The sequence below is a fragment of the Papilio polytes genome, unplaced genomic scaffold (genome assembly GCF_000836215.1).
Source record: "Papilio polytes unplaced genomic scaffold, Ppol_1.0 DF823731.1, whole genome shotgun sequence".
NCBI lineage: Eukaryota > Metazoa > Arthropoda > Insecta > Lepidoptera > Papilionidae > Papilio > Papilio polytes.
Genome location: NW_013525473.1, coordinates 568291 through 583527, shown reverse-complemented (window position 1 = coordinate 583527; position 15237 = coordinate 568291). Strand labels below are relative to the sequence as shown.

The 15237-nt window shown below is 32.1% G+C and overlaps 1 protein-coding gene across 1 annotated transcript in view; it reads left to right on the top strand.

The window, feature by feature from the left end:
* LOC106103451 overlaps positions 1-15237 on the top strand; it is a 144602-nt gene that overhangs the window by 121398 nt on the left and 7967 nt on the right. Inside the window, exon 4 of the mRNA XM_013283231.1 lies at positions 8866-8959. Coding sequence (XP_013138685.1) covers positions 8866-8959 — 94 coding nt within the window. The remainder of the gene's footprint in view (positions 1-8865; positions 8960-15237) is intronic.

Genomic DNA, 15237 nt, shown 5'->3' with positions numbered 1-15237 from the left:
TTACACGTTTTTACACACTAGAGACTTAAAGTATATAGTGTGTAAAACATGTGAAAAGTGTGTAATCTTTGCTAAACGAGAATAGGCTAGTTTTTATAAAATTATTTAGAATAAAATATTAGCTTTTAAAACGTAATTCGACCCTCTTTACTATAACACAATCAACTAAACATTAATATGTAAGGAAATACTTAATTGCTTTAGGAAGATAAAATAATAGTTTTACATATTAATGATTATAATAATAGTAATTAAATGTTGATATTCATAGGTTAACTGCCTTTGCGTTTAATTAATAAGTTTCTTTGTGATAGCTTTAATTATTAAAGTTGATAATGCGCGTATGTATTTAATTATTCCTTCATTGTCGTGATAAAACATGTAATGTTAGTATTGTTAAAAATTATTATTCAAGAAAATATCAGACATTGTTCTAAAATTGAACATTAGTACTGAAGTGAAAATCTTACTAATATAACAAATATTATAAATGCGAAAGTTTAGATGGATGGGTCTTTGTTAGAGTTTGTAACCTAAACGACTGAAGTCTGGAAGAACACATAGGCTACTAACTTATTTTTTTTTTAATTCTACGCGGACGGAGTCGCGGGCGAAAGCTAGAAGTATAATACTTACTATACCCAAACATAACATTTAACTTCATTTGTCTATTTGAAGAGTCCAATACTTAGATTATCTGAGCTCCAGAAAATAAAATCACTTAATAATTAAAAGTTCCATACTACTAAGATCTCTTTTCTAATTTATTATGATTTAAATATAATTTAAGTCTTGCTTCCTTCCCCTTAGCATCTATTTTGATCGAAAATGGCGCGCATTCCCCGCCGACCGACCGATCCCGGTTGTTTTTTTTTCTTTTATTGTGATCCTGCTTTAGCCTGCTGACGCCGAGGGGTTGAACACCTCACTGTTTAATAATAAAAGCGCAACTGTGTTGCCAGTTTTATGTTGTTTATACTTTCGGTATAATTCATACAATATTCATCAATATATTGGTAGGAAATCCAAGTGAATATAAATTATTTTCAACCAAAAATGTTTATATAGGTAAAGAACCTCATCAAGGAATTAATCATGTAGATATCAGTTAACTAGCTTTTGCCCGCGGCTCCATCCGCGTGGAATTAAAAAAAATAAAAGACAATGCATTTTTTCAGACTATTGTCATCCACATGAATGCCAATCATCGACATCCATCCTTCTATACGTTCGCATTTATAATATTAGTAAGATTACATTAGTCCATACATTTTTTTCTTAATTAGAAACCCGCGTACGAGCCGTTCGTTGCATGGCTTTCTCTCAAACTGTACCAGTCTTCCGTAAATAGACCACGATCACTCAGAAGTGAAAGTCGCTTACAAGAATAAGTTACTTAATCGTCCTTAGTACAGTCTGTGGTATCTTAAGCCTTTGTTACTAAAGCAAACACTAACACTACAATTATGCAGGCAATAATAGCCGTTAACTAGACGTGTTACGGGCTATATTTCTCTGAATCAGAGATCACATATAGTTTGATAATGTACAGTTGCAACTCCTTGTTATTGCGCCGGAATAAAGATCGACGTCTCGGTACGGCTTGACATGAATTAATAGTTTGAAAGGTCGAAAGGAAGTCACTTTCACTCACTTTTGCTGGCCTAGATTATGTTTGAAAGTTTGATTTTTTTTTACACTCGTGGTTGAATAATAACAATTAGGATTTCGCTTTGAATATAGCAAAAAATATCGTGATTTTATCTAACAGTCTTGTAATTCGAATACTAGAGTTCAAAATACATTCTGTGTATGCTTGTAGAGAAGTATGTGTGATTTTAAGTGTATTCTTTACCTGAGAATAATGTTTGTGTTTCTTATTCCGCATTAAATATATGCAGACTGTAAACATGAAGTGATAGTTTTTTTTTCTTTTAAAAGAGTCTTACACAACATGTAACGATTGTTTCAGTGTTACGTTACATTATTACGAAAAGTAAACGAATTCTGTATAAAAATGTTGTAAGGCAAGCAAATGTAATGTTATAACAGATTATCCATATCGATGTCGGCGTATTCGTTTATTGAAAACGCAATATTTTCTCTCTAATAGCTGATGTAATGTCCAATAGAAATGCGTATGTGCAACGAATGCCTTATCAGGAGATTTAAGAGCACGTTCGTCTACGTATTCAAAACGTACGTAATTGTGTATGCACACGAATATAGATGGGCAAATGCTTGAGCCGAGTAATGGCCGGTTTCCTAGCTACTTTAATCAATCTCTAGCGTTTTTATTCGATACCTTCATCAAATGTGTATCCAAACTACATCACTTGAGTTTTACTGTTTGAAAACATAGGTCAATCTAAAGCTAATTAATTCTTTGGTATTAATAAAATAAATGGTAACTTCAGAAACCCAGTATAAGTCCGCCATTTTAACTGATGTTTGAAGTAGGGAGCGACTCAATATACCTGCCTGCCTTTCTCAGATGTGCAACAAAACGAAGACGTTATTCGAGTAAAAAAGAACGGTCGTACCTGAGGCTTTCAATAGATTTCAATGTGTTAGTGTTTTAAAAAAATAACGTACGTAACAGTATATTTTAAAATCTTAGCACAGAATGAACCTATAAATAAACTAAAATTCAATTATGAATGTAATTATAACTGTTAATTAGTTACTGATATAATAAATAAACTTTCACGTCTTGTATCAAAATCGAGGTCGACAAGACGGTATCCGTGTTTCATAGTTGACAGGTGACAATACGGAAAGTCTGAACATAAGAGCATGCGCCACACTTTTGACTAAACTATCTCACAACTGCTTAGTCGCGTTAGTTGCGATTTAGTTGTGCAATTAAATATTTGAATTGGCTGCGAAGCAATCGCTCAACAATCGTGGAATAGTTTAGTCAAAGGCGTGTGCCCGCGTTAATGTTGGAATACAAGTGTTTAAAAATGCTCCAAATGATCTGAAGAAAAGAAGCGTAATTATGAAACTAACTTATGATTAAAGAGACGAAAGTGATACTATAAATCTAAATTCTTTATCTTACTGGATCTATCACAACAATGCTATATTTCAAAATGTCATGTGACTCAATAACGTAATTTTCTTGACGCACTACTTAGTCAATATAATCAATCTGACGTCTCATTTTAGTAATATCAATATTAGATTTCAGGCGGAGTATACCTTGATTGATTTGGTCATATATATTTGGTCATATGACCATAACTTTTAGATTCAATGGAACGTAAAAGTACGCGATATTAAAACACACGTTGGAAATAAATAGATTTCAACGCGTATTTTAACAGTTACGTGATGAATTAAAACGTTTTCACGATATTATAGTTATTGCAAAAGTCTAAGTCTGTTCCTAAGAAAATAATTAATCCGGATTTAAAACAACATCACAAAATTCGCACATGTTCCCGTTATAAAACTGTAGCCACACCAAAGTTTTATAAACAAACAAACCACAGCTGCTGGCGGCGACCTGACTTTTTGGCATCATAGTTTGGCTAAGCTTCAATTTTGATTTGTTCATCATGCTGTATAATATATCTACGTTAGTATTATCTTTGTTGCTCCATATCATCCAGTTTTCAAACGATCTAAAATGAATACAGTAATCATTTACAGTGTCTTTTGTTTAACCGTTTCTTTGAACTCAAAGTAAGTTTCAAAAGAGATTAACGAATAAAATTTCTTTGTCATTGATTTATTTTGGTATTACAACTGAAAGATAGATTGAAATTAATGTTCCAAAGTGTATGAAGCGTAAAGAAGTCTGCTTTCAAATAGACCCTTGTAGACGTATATTTCAATTCTTGGTTTTCAACATAACCAAAAGTAAAGCGTGGTTTTCATTGATTGGTCGGCTGTAATTAAGAGTTATGGTTTACATCACAGCGGTCACGTGCGTTGTACCGTTCTTTTACAATCACCATTGTTTAGCAATGTTTTAATTAGCTACATGTTTCCAAACGACATGTTAACCTACACGTCTTTGGTAATCTGTGTGCCTTTGATGTTAGTTTTGAAAATAATTTAAAAATACTACCAAATATATTATGTTTTTTTATTGTCCGTTCTCTTGCGACCTAACCTTATATGCTTAATTAATTTAGTAGATTGCGATGACATTACACTCCGAAATTGAGTAGCCTTTGACACTATGGGTTGACAACCTCACATAAATTCGAGAACGTCTTTTTGGAATAAAATTAGAGACAAATCTTTCCACAGATCAGTAGTACACAATTTGAATGAGACATTAATGCTTGCGTTTTAAATCTGCATGACCTTACACAGGTTGCATCGTGTAATACGATGCGCCCAGATACACTTGTACCCAGAAATACAGTCAGCAGTCGGGTCACAGACTTTGAACCGTTTGTAAGAAGGTTACACGTGTAAGAAAATGTTGATATTGCAGTATACCTGGCGCCAACTATATGCACCGTAGGCTATAAATTCTATGTACTTAAAATACAATACAACCTGACACATTGTTACATTATATTAAATTATGGTGGACTTGTTTGAAGTAATTCGATATTAAAAAGAAAATCAGTCGACGAGACTTAAACATATTGAGTTATAACTTTATCGCGCAACTATATCGAGTGGGAATAAAAAAACAAAAGCTAGTAGCCTATGTGTTCTTCCAGACTATCCTCTTCGTCTATGCCAAATTTCATCAAGATCCGTTGAGTCGTTTAGGCTACAAACTCTAACAAACATCCATCCATACATCTAAACTTCCGTATTTATAGTATTAGTGAGAAGTAAGATTAATACAATATATGGTATTATTACTGCGAAATTATATGAAATATTTGTATTTTTTAATTTTCAAATAAAACTGTTTTTCGAAACAATTATAAAGTAAATGCAACCAAACTCTGTCGTAGTGTTATAGTAGTTCTTGCCTTTTTAAAATCTTTATTTCAGTAATTACTTTTCTAAAACATTTGGATACCAATTATAATTCGATTGCAGTACTATCGAGTCTTTGTTCCCATTACGTGCTTAAAGCATTTTTAAAGGAAATTAACTAGCCAAAGTAACGTCCGTCGTGTTTAAAAATGCCACATGCGTCGTGGACGTGCGGACGTCCGCGTATTCCGATAGCGAATTTATTACAGGATAAATCTGATCATAGTAAATCGCTTCAAAATAATTAGAATATAAGATAGATGCCACACGGACGTAAACGTCTAGCAACCAACCGCTTTTGTGGATATAGATATACGAATACCCAACACATTTTAATCTGTGATGAGGTCTTGCCAATAGAAATTAAATATATATTCATCCGACAGATTTTCTCTTAATTAATTGTTATTGCCAGTAAAATTGCCAGGATGTTGGTATTAATATATTTTTTTATAAATTATTAATTAAACCGTTATAAGTAAATTATGATTTTACTTTGATATTTGTACACAAAACTTCCTTTTTGTCTCATATGTGTGGCTTGAATATTTAATAATTTTTTTGTTTATTTAAGTAATATATTTATTTCTGTAAGGGTTCATAATCTTTGTTTCTTATTAATATTTTGAGAACACACACGGAAGGATCAAATCACGTCTTTGATTCGCAAATTAACAATTCATTTCCTCTACATTTGTCCTTATTTCGTGATCTTCACAGAAGTTCCTTAACTGATAACATTCTAAGTGGTTTACATGTTATTAAACGATTAATCTAAAGTTATCATAAAAAAAATATTGTATGTTGTTTTAGCTTTATTCTTGATATTTCCTTAAGAAGCGTACTTTAATATCTAATGTCTTTATTATTTAAATACTAGCTTTCGCTCGCGAATCCGTCCCTGTGGGATTTAAAACAAAAGACTATCCTCTACATCCATACGGAAATTCATAGAGATCCATTCAGCTGTTTAGACTACAAACTCTAACAAACATCTATCTAAACTTTCGCAGTTATAATATTAATAAGATAACTCACAAGTCTTTGAAGATAACAGTCTAAAAACTTGTTTATGCAAAGACTAAACCGGGTTATAAAATTGCGATACATTGAGGTAATTAGAACTCGTTCGGAAGCCTAAAAGAAACCGTGCAAGTACATTCACCTCGCGCTGACGACCGGACGATGCACTTACTAGAACACCTGATGTCGGTAAACCGTCAACAAATTTCACGAATAAACGAAACGGTTTGTCGGTGTCAAGTTAACCTGGTGAACGGGCTAATGACCAAGGGCTACTTAATAGATACATTCAATTTCCTTCTTTATCATCTACTCTATAAAGTTTTAAATTGATAATTTCCACATAATCGTCCGTTAGTACTTGTTATAAAGGAAGGCGTGGCGAAAAAAGGCGATCTTACCGACGATCCAAAATAAGTTCTATTGTTATACAAATATGTCATAGATTAAACTGCATATTGAAATCATTGTTTAACTAAAGTTTAGAACGACGTTGTCTAAACATAAATTATTGAACTCTTTAGAGCTGGCGCATTCTTTAGACTAAAGTATCGCTAAACTTTTGTACGATTGTCGATTGTTTCGTTGCCCATTCAACTGTTTAGTTGCACAATTAAAAATCGAGTAGTGTGCCCACCTCCAAGTAAGCGCATAGGAATCAAGGCGTGACTAAACGTCTCAGTTTTTACAAAGAGTAGAAATCAGATGACAGTATGTGTTAAGAAACTTGCTGTGGTAGTGGAAACGCAGAGCGGGTTAGTAATGTCAAAGATATGGCCATACAATTTATACTATCTTGATCTATTAACAAAGTATTTGAATGTCGAACGCTACCGGATGTGAGATATCATTGGTAAAGTACTGCGGTAAAAAATAAATTCTTTTAGATATAATATACTCATGTATATTTTTATATGACTCATGTGAATACAAAATATCTTATGTTTTGTAACAAAACTTTTTTTATTGTAAAAAAATATGCAGTAGGAATAAATTTGATACTTATTTCCTTATAGCAAAACAAATACGTTTGACACAAAATACGATCTGTACTATTATAATAAAGCGTAAACACACACTTCTTTGTTGCCTAAGATGTCAGCAATTACAGCATATTTTTTTAATATTTTTTTTAATAAAAAGCCCTACACTTACGTCACGCTTTAGGCTATACATTTTCGCGCCATTAAACTTAGGGGGTAAATATTTTGGATAAAACCCTAATGTGAGAAAGAGACCATAAGTTGCTGTCAACATCAACGAAGCAAGATTGCCATGGTTTGTCATCACGTCATGTCATTTTGACATTTGCAATTGATAATTTGACACATGTAAACAATAAAATAGCGCATAATTTTATGCGGATGAAGTCGCACGGGAACAGCTAGTCGCTTATAAATACAGGAAAGTGAGTATGAAGAGCTAAAATGAAATCATCTGCCTTCAATTATGTATGCTACTCTGTTTTTCCTTACTATTTTGCTATACGTTTGGTTTGTCCAGTTGGAGCCAATTTAATAAATTACCTATACCAATACGCAAGTATTTGGCATATAATTTACTATCGTTCGGTTCCGTACTCGATAAAAGTTCATTATTTCTATACTATTACCTGTACAGTTATTGTCAGTTGTTTAAATTAAATGTCAGATTATTTAATAATTTTATAACTTTATCTATACTAATATAATAAAACGTAACTAATATTACACACACTACTTTGTGGCGTAGGTTGTCAGCAATCACAGCATATTTTTGAATTATTCTTTCTTTAATCAAAAGCCCTACGCGTATGATACGCTTTAGAGTATATATTTTTACGCTATTAAACTAGGGGGGTTATTAAATTAGAAAAAATCTCTCATATGTGAAAGGGATCATAAAGTACAAGCTGCTAACATAAAGGAAGCAAGATTATGGTAACGGCAATTTTGACATTTAAAATTTGACAAATGTAAACAATGAAATAATTTTTTTATAATTTTACGCGGATGAAGCGGGAACACCTACTTTCTAATACACCGGTATGGTATTTAGTTTTAAATGTGTTGAAAGAATCAATAAAATGTACGGTTTGCGGTCGTTCGCTCGCAAGGGCCGGCATCGATCCGGTATTTTCCCACAAGGATCGATTCTTTTATATCGCAAATTTACGATAAAATTGCCGCAATGTAACGCGCATGTTAGGTAACCGGTATAAACCGGTTAAAAGTGACAATGGAAACGTTATCTATGATATTAGGAGTTTATTGAACTATTCACGTGAGTCGCAAAAAAAAATTTGTACTTGTTACATCCGATGTATCTAAAGTGGTACGATACGCAATATTAGTACAAGTTTACGATAAAAATGAGAGTTTTGATCACATTCTCGGGAATCACAAATATCTATTAAAAAATGTAGCCTATAATATGCCCGTTTATGTCAGCTGCGCTCCAGTGAAAGCCCGGTCGAACTCAGCGCAGCCGTATCGGAGATTGCCCGGAACAAACGCAGCCTGCGTACAGACAGACAGACAAAAAATTTTAATTGCCATTTTCGTTATCAACAACGCAAATACAACGTCTTCCCGAATTTTTCTTTTGATGTTACAAACAGATACTCCACATTTATTATATGTATAGAAGATCGCAGGCAGATGCTCAATTAAAAATAATTACAGGATCTAAGATTAAAAACTTATCTTTTTGCGATAAATTAAAATAATAATCATTACAGAAACAACGTAGAATGGAATGATCACCATCGAAACGTGACTATAATTTTTCAAGAACAATTCCGGTAACAATATTATTACTATAGGGCAGTTTAATTAATAACAATTATTGTTGAACAAAGATAAACTTTATGGTCATGTCTTTAATGTTTAAATTCATTTGTTACAGATGCCCCGAATGATGCGAATTACATGATATGCGGCGTGGTGATTGCCATGGCCCTTGTGGGCCTTATTATAGTGCTGCTGGCACTAACGATAAAGTAAGTATATGAACTACTTTTCCTAATGTAATGACAATCAATTTATGAAAACAGAGCTCAGTGAGTAACCCGTATTGTTTGGATTCTAGCTCGTATTTAATAAAACTGGCACAAAGGTATAAAAACAATTTACTATTACTGTTAAAAATGAATACGTGAACGACTTACGTTTAGGTTTTAAATGCATTATCTCAAAAAAGGTAAAGTATGTACAATGCCCATAGATATCCGCAATACTATAAGAATTGCAGAATTATATTGCGACGTATATTCCCTAAATATAATATTAATATTTTGATAGATCTAGATTAACTATAGATTAGAATAAATCATAACAAGTTTGTGAGAATTGTGCCAAAATACATCGTCATAAATCTCCTTTTGCTCAAGTGGTTAATGTTAAAGCGTAAATATTATGCTTATGGATAATTTATATTATTTATCTGTGTCGTTATAATTTTATTTCGATCGTTCTAGAACAGTCTGTCTCTTCAAAATTATCAACGTCTTAACTATCATATTCATTACGTATAGGAACTTAGACATTTGGCAAATTGTCAGGAACTTGCAAATGACTGCATTCCCAGCCGATTCCGTAACATCATTTTAAAATGGATTCGGATTTTAAACTAGACATCTGTTGCAGTAACAGTCACAACTCCCAGACACATGAAATCTCTCTTTCACATGCTTTAAAAAAAAAGAGACAACGATATGTTTCTTGTGAACTATTCGACAGTGAACTAACGATTATGTTGCATTATTATTCCGCCAACATCAGATCAACGTTTATAATTGATGAATACCTTTTGTTGCATGAAACAAAGATATCAACGAGAAATTGTTACTCTTTATTCAAATATATGTGCTTTTGCTTTTCTCGTCATAACAATCTGTTCGAACGTATTACCAAAAAATCTACACAATCACCATACAGCGACATTATTCTAATTGTATCATTGATCTGTATAAATGGATGGATTGCTTGGAAATTCTCAGCGCCAAAATAACGTAAATCAAATACGCACCAATTATTACGTCTTATAGCCTATCCATTTGTCTAGGTTAGTGACCTGTATTTTGTAATGATAATTATCGATTTATTTATGACATAAGGGCACATGTTTTATTCCATTGTATAAAATCTCCATACATATATGTTATAAATTAAAATATGTTCCATTTTGTTCCAACAGATAATAAAAACAATGTCAAATCACGGAACTTGTGCCATCCGCATTTGTGGATGTTTCCTTATTTTGTTGTTTTGCTTGTATTTATTACTGGTTTCCTGTTCAATCTTCTTTATTACCTTTGATTACATACTACTTACTTTCTTTATGCGTTATGAATTAATAATTGTTATATACTTGCAATGAAACTTGTATTTATTAATACATGTTTATTTCCGTTCTTAACATTATCACACACAATCAAAAATCAAAGATGATAGTCGTCCGAGCATAGAGTATAAAAAAGGAAATTTGGCAAAGACTAACATCAACCCCCAACGTTTAACAGTAATCAACCTATTTACTATTGTTAAATGTAAAATACAACAGAAATCTTAATATGCTTATCCAATTAGCAAAACAAAGATGTTCACCATCTGGTACGATGACATAATTGCGTTTTCTGTCACCAACCGTTTGTAGACTTCGCCAATTTATAATATCTCTAATAAATTAATAAATGTAACCAAATGAACAATTAAATGCCAAGATAATTTAATTACCGAATCTGTAGTTTGTATATTTAAAAAGCCTCAAAATTATGTTACTTTTTCTGCATACACATCAAATGTCTGTATTTATTAATTTAAATTTGATAAAAAGTCTAAGTTCTTAATTGTTCGGTGACGTGTGTAACAACAATGCTAGTCATTTGTTCAAGGCGATAGAACGGTCGGGCCATATTGTTGACTTCAAGGATTTAGCCAAATTGCACTTTGTTTCAATGTTTCGTCTATATTTGTCGCTCACTTAAATAGATCTTGAAAACTCTTTGTTTTTATACGAAATCGGAACTTTATTTTATTATCCTAACAAATTAACAATAAAAAGTACAATAGAAGATTATTCTACATTGTATATACATTATTATTAATATTATAATGTTTAATGAAATTATGTTTTTGTCTAATTCATAGATGAAAAATGGACAACAATGTAAATACTTGAATATATAATTAAGATTTAATTTAGAAATTAACCGGGTAATAACAACTTCGCTTAGTTAAATATATAGCAAGTATCTCAAGTAAATATAGTAAGTAATAAGTAACAATGTTAACTGATGAATTCCTTAGAACTGTAGATCCGGGTCTAAATGAATACGCAAACTACCAAAGGTACTCTACAAGTAAATGGCAGGCAAATATAAGTTAAAATGGTAATACCAATAACCTCATACCATTTATTAGGTAAATGAAATTGAATTTGTAAATATTTGTGACGTAAAATCGTTCTTATTTTAAATGTTAAATCATTTTAGTTACGAATCGAAACAAATGAAGGTGCAACTTTTCTTAAAGATACACTTTAATTTCTTTAACTACACAACACTTGGGGATCTCATGATTATAAAAATACAGAGTAAAATTAACTTTGACACAAATGTGAATAAGGTTCATTTTGCAAAAACAATGAGTAAGTAATAAAGCAAATACTATCGTTATAAATCATACATTTAACTACGACAATGAACTAATTACTAAACTGGGTCAAACATATGTCAAGCCCTAATGCGAATAAAAAGAAACAAATGCCCGATTTACATATGACCAGTACAGTTGGTTAATATCGACAACTGGACTGGCAATCAGCTGGCATACTGTGCTGACTAAATGGCGCCAGTGAGTCAATACAATTTATGACTGGCCGATTGTCTAACTAGTCAAGTGTGAACCGGGTATTACGTCACAAGAGAACAAAATTAATCTAATCGCTTGAGGGTAGATGAAAATAATAGACTTGTAAAAAAACTTTAAAGATAGTGCAGTGTATTCGGCTGGTAGTGAAAAAAACAATTTGCCGTAACTAAAATTGTGAATTTTGTGTTAATATTTTAAATAGAATAGTGACGAGTGTACAATTTGCACAGAATGTTATTTGTGATGATCCTGACAAGATGTGTTAGAAAACTTTTAAAGGTTATGTAAGTAGAAAGTACCTATGTTATTAATTTAAGATACATTTTAAATAATAATTCTCTTAAGAGAGAAGTAATTAGAGATTTTTTTACTTCTATGTTGTTAATTCGCAATACACAATAATTTTATGTTGAAATATTTAACTTCAAATATACGTTTCACTAGGTATTAATACCTATTCATGTTAATTAATTTCCCCTTTACATTAACGTGAATGTTCAAAATAGAACCCGTAGCGTTAATAAGGAAATAATTAGCAACAAAATTATACAATTCTAAAATATACAAAACTCAATGTCATGCGCAGTAATAGAAGGGTACTGAACCAGATCGCGTTCTCAAATAATAAAAGCTTTAGATATAATGTCATAACCTCGGGGTAGTAGGTTTAAGAAACTTTAATTTTATTAGTATTAGGAATGCGAAAATTTAGATAGGTGGGATGAATGTTTGCTAGAGTTTGTAGCCAACGGCTAAACGGTTCTGGATGAAATTTGGCATAGGTGTAGAAAATAGTTCAGAAAAACACATAGGCTACTTGTTTTTGTTTTTTTTTTAATTCCACGCGGACGGAATCGCGCGCAAAAGCTAGTAGATTATAAAATTTGTGCTTGCAAAGCAGTTAAAGGCAGTAGACTTTTCTAGCTTAGTATGGTAAAGACGGAGAAAATTAACCACGCAGTATATGTGACTATTTAAACAATAGTTATACTTTATGTTTTTTTTAACATAAATAAACCAGCGCTTGACCACGATTCCACCATAGCTATGTGAAGACGCGGTCGTAGGATAGATGCACGCTAGCTCAATAAGTTTCCGTCTCTTGATGCTAGGCTATCTATTATTCTGACGGAATACAGAGATAGAAGACAAGATAACATGATTAATTACACCCACCATCTACCACGTAACGAAACCCTACACGCTTGTATGCTTACCACTTCAGACAAGTTTTAGCACATATGTGCCAGTTTTAATTAGACTAGTCATTAAGACCTAATTGATTATTTCCGCTATGGTACATTCTCATGTAGGGATAATAACAATTTAAATTGTGTCGGTATCAAAACTCGTTTAAATTACGGAAATTCCGTTTTGTAGTTTAACGTGTATTTTGAATTTAGACATTAATCGAAGACCGTATTCATAGTAAGGACTAACATTGTGGTGGTCTTTTTTTTATATCGATTTCTACACAGAATCACAATTACTGTCAGTTTAGTTTTAGTGAAGCAACAAACTACAATGTAACCTTGTTTGTATTATTTTTTATAATGTATCGTATACCGATCGTATCGAAAGTAAATCGACTGTGACACAAACTAGAGCAAAACGTAGGCAACATCGATTATTATTCTATTATTTGCAGAATGCGGCTTATTTAGTTTCCTTCATTGTTGCCAACTTGAAACAAAGTCCAGTAATGTAACTGAATCATTTAATATTAGTTTTAATATTTAAGTTTGTGTAAATGTAAATACAGCAAAAAAATCGTTCTTGAAATCTATAGTTCTTTTCACGAAAACCGTCTGTCCGTTGTGTACGTCATTTTATTAGCAATTAAAACAAACATTACACAACAATGAGCCAAACAGCAAGGTTTACCGTCGCTAGGCGTTGGCCTCCAGCCAGATCTGACTGTCTGGATGTGGATGTACAACGTTTACACTGATCGACGTAAATTCACAAACCGCAGTCTAACCCTGTCTGAAAGACAAGAATTGTTTTCGTTTTCTACAGATTTTGCACACCATCCGAAATTAAAATCAGAGTAAATTAGGTATTGATCATTTTAATGTCTATGCTTGACTATAGTTTAGGCCCCAAGATATATAAGATCAACTTAACATTGACAATTTTTAACAGAATTATTTTTATTTAATACAAATTGGATTTCATGATTGTACTTAAGAAAAACTTCAAAGATATCTTTACATATAACTGAGATATAAATAATAAAGAAAAACCTAAATTACACAAAAATACATTTAAGTGAGTACGTCCTGTTAATCAGTAGCAGGATTTTATTTATATAAAATGAACAAATTTAACGTTTTTGTATAAACAAAATCTAAATTATAATATTACCTAATCTGAACTTTAGTTTTACAAATTATCGTATTTCTATTGTCATCAATCAATTTGAAAAGTTATTAAACGTTAATGAAGAAATACTTTTTTGATATTATTGTAATCGATTGTTAGTTGTATTAGATAGCATGTTTAATATTAATTATTATGACACGAGTACGGGCACTGAGAACTTAAATGATATAAATGTGGCGCCATGCATTCAGTAATGGTTATTGATCGAATTAGAAATAATCGAGGCTATTTGACGGTGGAAAAATAGAAGCAATAAACTGATTGTGTGTATTATTTAGAGCTTAATATATTATAACAACCTCTTCTTTATTATTGTTGTAAAAATATTATGGTTTTATTTATTCATGTAAGAGATGTCACCCACAAAACTTCGTTAGGGCAAACTTGGTCCGCCGGGTACACCGGGACAGACAGACAAAAAGGTTTTAAATGTGATTTGCGTTATTAACAATGCATTCAACATCGTCTTGCCGAAATCTGGAATTTTTCTTTTGATACAAACAGACACCTCTCTATGTTAAAAGAATGAAACATTACTAAGCCTGTAAGTTCATTACATTTCTTGGACGACCGATATTCGCGATTGTATCGAATTGATTTTTTACTGTCGGAAATTGTAGTCACACCGAGTGGTTTTTGAATATGCATAATCCGAAATAGCTGAGTGGTTAATGTTTTAATAAAGAATTTATATGAAAAAACCCTTTTATGTCACTACAAGTTATCTAATCGCCGGATAATGATACTAAATACAGGTTTGTATATTGAAGGTTTGACGTCAAAGCTGTATTCGACGTACCCTGTATACTGTAGTGTTTCAAGAGTTCTTGCGAATTTGGAACGTTTAAGCCTAAAGGCTTTGTCTTAATCGATTGTCTAAAACGATTTGTCTTAATCAGCTTTCGCTATCTAGACTGCAACAAGTTCTGGATAAGAGCAGACGCGAGTTGTACATTTATAGTGATTGCTGCGATACGTTATGCATTGTTGGCAATCTAGAACATTATATTCAATATCGGTC